The sequence below is a fragment of the Lolium perenne genome, chromosome 2 (assembly GCF_019359855.2).
Source record: "Lolium perenne isolate Kyuss_39 chromosome 2, Kyuss_2.0, whole genome shotgun sequence".
Classification (NCBI taxonomy): Eukaryota; Viridiplantae; Streptophyta; class Magnoliopsida; order Poales; family Poaceae; genus Lolium; species Lolium perenne.
This window is the reverse complement of record NC_067245.2, coordinates 34,688,530-34,690,635: the sequence shown is the minus strand read 5'-3', so window position 1 is coordinate 34,690,635 and position 2,106 is coordinate 34,688,530. Positions and strand designations below refer to the sequence as shown.

The following is a 2,106-nucleotide window of genomic DNA, read 5'->3' as shown; positions in this document are numbered from 1 at the left end:
CAACGCGGGCGTTTGCGGGGGCGATAGCGCCCGTGGCGGGGCGGGAGGCGGGCGGGAGTGGGGCGGGACGGTAGCGGCAGGCGCTGGCTGGGGGCGCCGGCGGTAGCGCCCGCCGCCCGGCTACCGCCCGCGTTGGCGGCGTGAGTGAGGCGGGAGCGGGGCGAGAGGCGGGGCGGCGCGTTGGCGGGGCGGGGCGAGAAGGGGGCGGGCGAGAGCGGGCGGTAGGCGGGCGGGAGTGGGGCGAGATGCGGGCGTTAGCGGGCGAGAGATGGGCGGGAGTGGGGCGGTAGTGTGTAACGGCTAGCTGACGTGGCGCGACCTGATTCGTCCACGTCAGCTAGCCGTTGCTGGTTCAAAAAACCCTATAAATACCCCCCATATGTTTCACTCACTCCACACCCATTTCATCTCCATTCATCACCTTCCCTCTCTCAAATCTTCTCCACCATGTCCGGTTGGACTCCACCAGATTTGACCACGTTCACGGATCTGCTTCACGACGGGTCACCAATAGACCTAGATGGTCTCTCCCCGACACATCGTCGCACCAATGTCGGTTTTTCGCCGCTTCCCCGAGTTCTATACCCCTCCGGCACACCTCCGGGGCCATATGGGCCATACGCTCCACCTCCGGGGCCATATGGTTCATACCCTCCGCCTCCGTATCCATACCCCCAACCACCTCCAAATGCTCCACCTACAGGTAGCGGTAGTGGAAACTGTACCTCCTTACCCACCTCCGGGGCCGTACGGTTCATACCCTCCACCTCCCTATCCATACGCGCCATATGGTCCGTACCCCCCAGCACCTTCTGAAGCTCCCGCTCCAAGCTCCGAGTCCAATGCCGCGGAAACAATCGTACCACCGCGTGCAAAGAGGCTTGACTGGACTGTCCAGGAAGAGGAAAAACTGGTACTTTACAAACCCATCACATATTTATTGCATTATTGGTTCTTGCTAGGATTTTTCACTAACAATATCTATTTCGGGGTAGGTTAATGCTTGGCTTTTTAACTCCAAGGACTCTGTTGCCGGTAATTGCAAGACCGGCACTAGTTTTTGGGGTCAGATAGCTGCAACCTTCAACTCTACCTCGGATCCTTCCCGTCATCGGACCTCGAAGCAGCTGAAGGATCATTGGAACGCCTACAACAAGGAGGTGTCCCTGTTCAATGCATACCACATCCAAGAAACAAATATGCGTCAGAGTGGAGCAGACGATGCTATGGTCATGAAGGCGGCAATGGAGAGGTACGCGAATGACAAAAGAGTGACTCAGCCGTTCAGAAAGCACCACTGGTGGGATGCTGTAAAAAATGAAGCGAAGTGGAAAGGACAACATGGTCCTGGTAGTCGAACCGACTCCACTTCCAAGAGAAGCCGTCTAGGACCTTCTGGTGAGTACAGCTCTAGCGACACGACAGGCGACACGGAGGAAGAGCGTCCAACGGGCCGCGATAGGGCCAAGGCCGCGGCACGTAAGGGCAGGAGGAAGGGGAAGGAAACCTCATCAAGCAGTGAGGTAGGAAGTAAATCCTTCGCGATGAGTAACATGATGAAGGGTTTAGTGAAGGCTAAGCTATTCAAGCAATGGAACAAAATGAAAGACCGATCAACCGTCGACATGAACGAAGCAGAAAAGCGCAAACATGCGAAGGCCATGAAGATGGTGGAAAAAGAGCTTGGTCTGGAAGATGATGACGACGAGGAGGAGGAGCAGGAACAAGAGGAAGAAGAGTAGAATTTTTATTTATTATGTAATTTTTAATATTTATTATGCAATTTTATTAATTATTATGTAATCGGTAACATTTTAAGTTGAATAAAATAATTTCTTGCATTATTTTGAATGTCTAAACAAAATCGAGTGAAATAACTTTAATGTGGAAAAGAAATGGTGATGTGGAGGAGAGAGAAGTGAGAGTGGGGACTATAGCCCATGCATTGGCAAGGTGAGGTGAGAGTGGGGTGAGAGTGGGGTGAGAGTGAGGGAAAAAGCTGACATGGCGGGTGAGAGTGGGGTGGTGCATTGGCACCAGCCTCATGTCCCCTTCCTGCCACTCACATCTCATTTTCCTTTTCGCCCGGCCCCCACAAACATCACG

The 2,106-nt window shown here is 53.8% G+C and overlaps 1 protein-coding gene across 1 annotated transcript; it reads left to right on the top strand.

Annotated features, from left to right (window-relative positions):
• Window positions 1–263: 263 nt before the first annotated feature.
• Window positions 264–1,800, top strand: LOC127329872 (uncharacterized). The gene is made up of 2 exons (XM_051356287.2): window positions 264–913; window positions 996–1,800. The coding sequence occupies exons 1-2, from the start codon at window positions 521–523 to the stop codon at window positions 1,740–1,742; spliced, it is 1,140 nt and encodes a 379-aa protein (XP_051212247.1). The 5' UTR covers window positions 264–520; the 3' UTR covers window positions 1,743–1,800.
• Window positions 1,801–2,106: the final 306 nt, after the last annotated feature.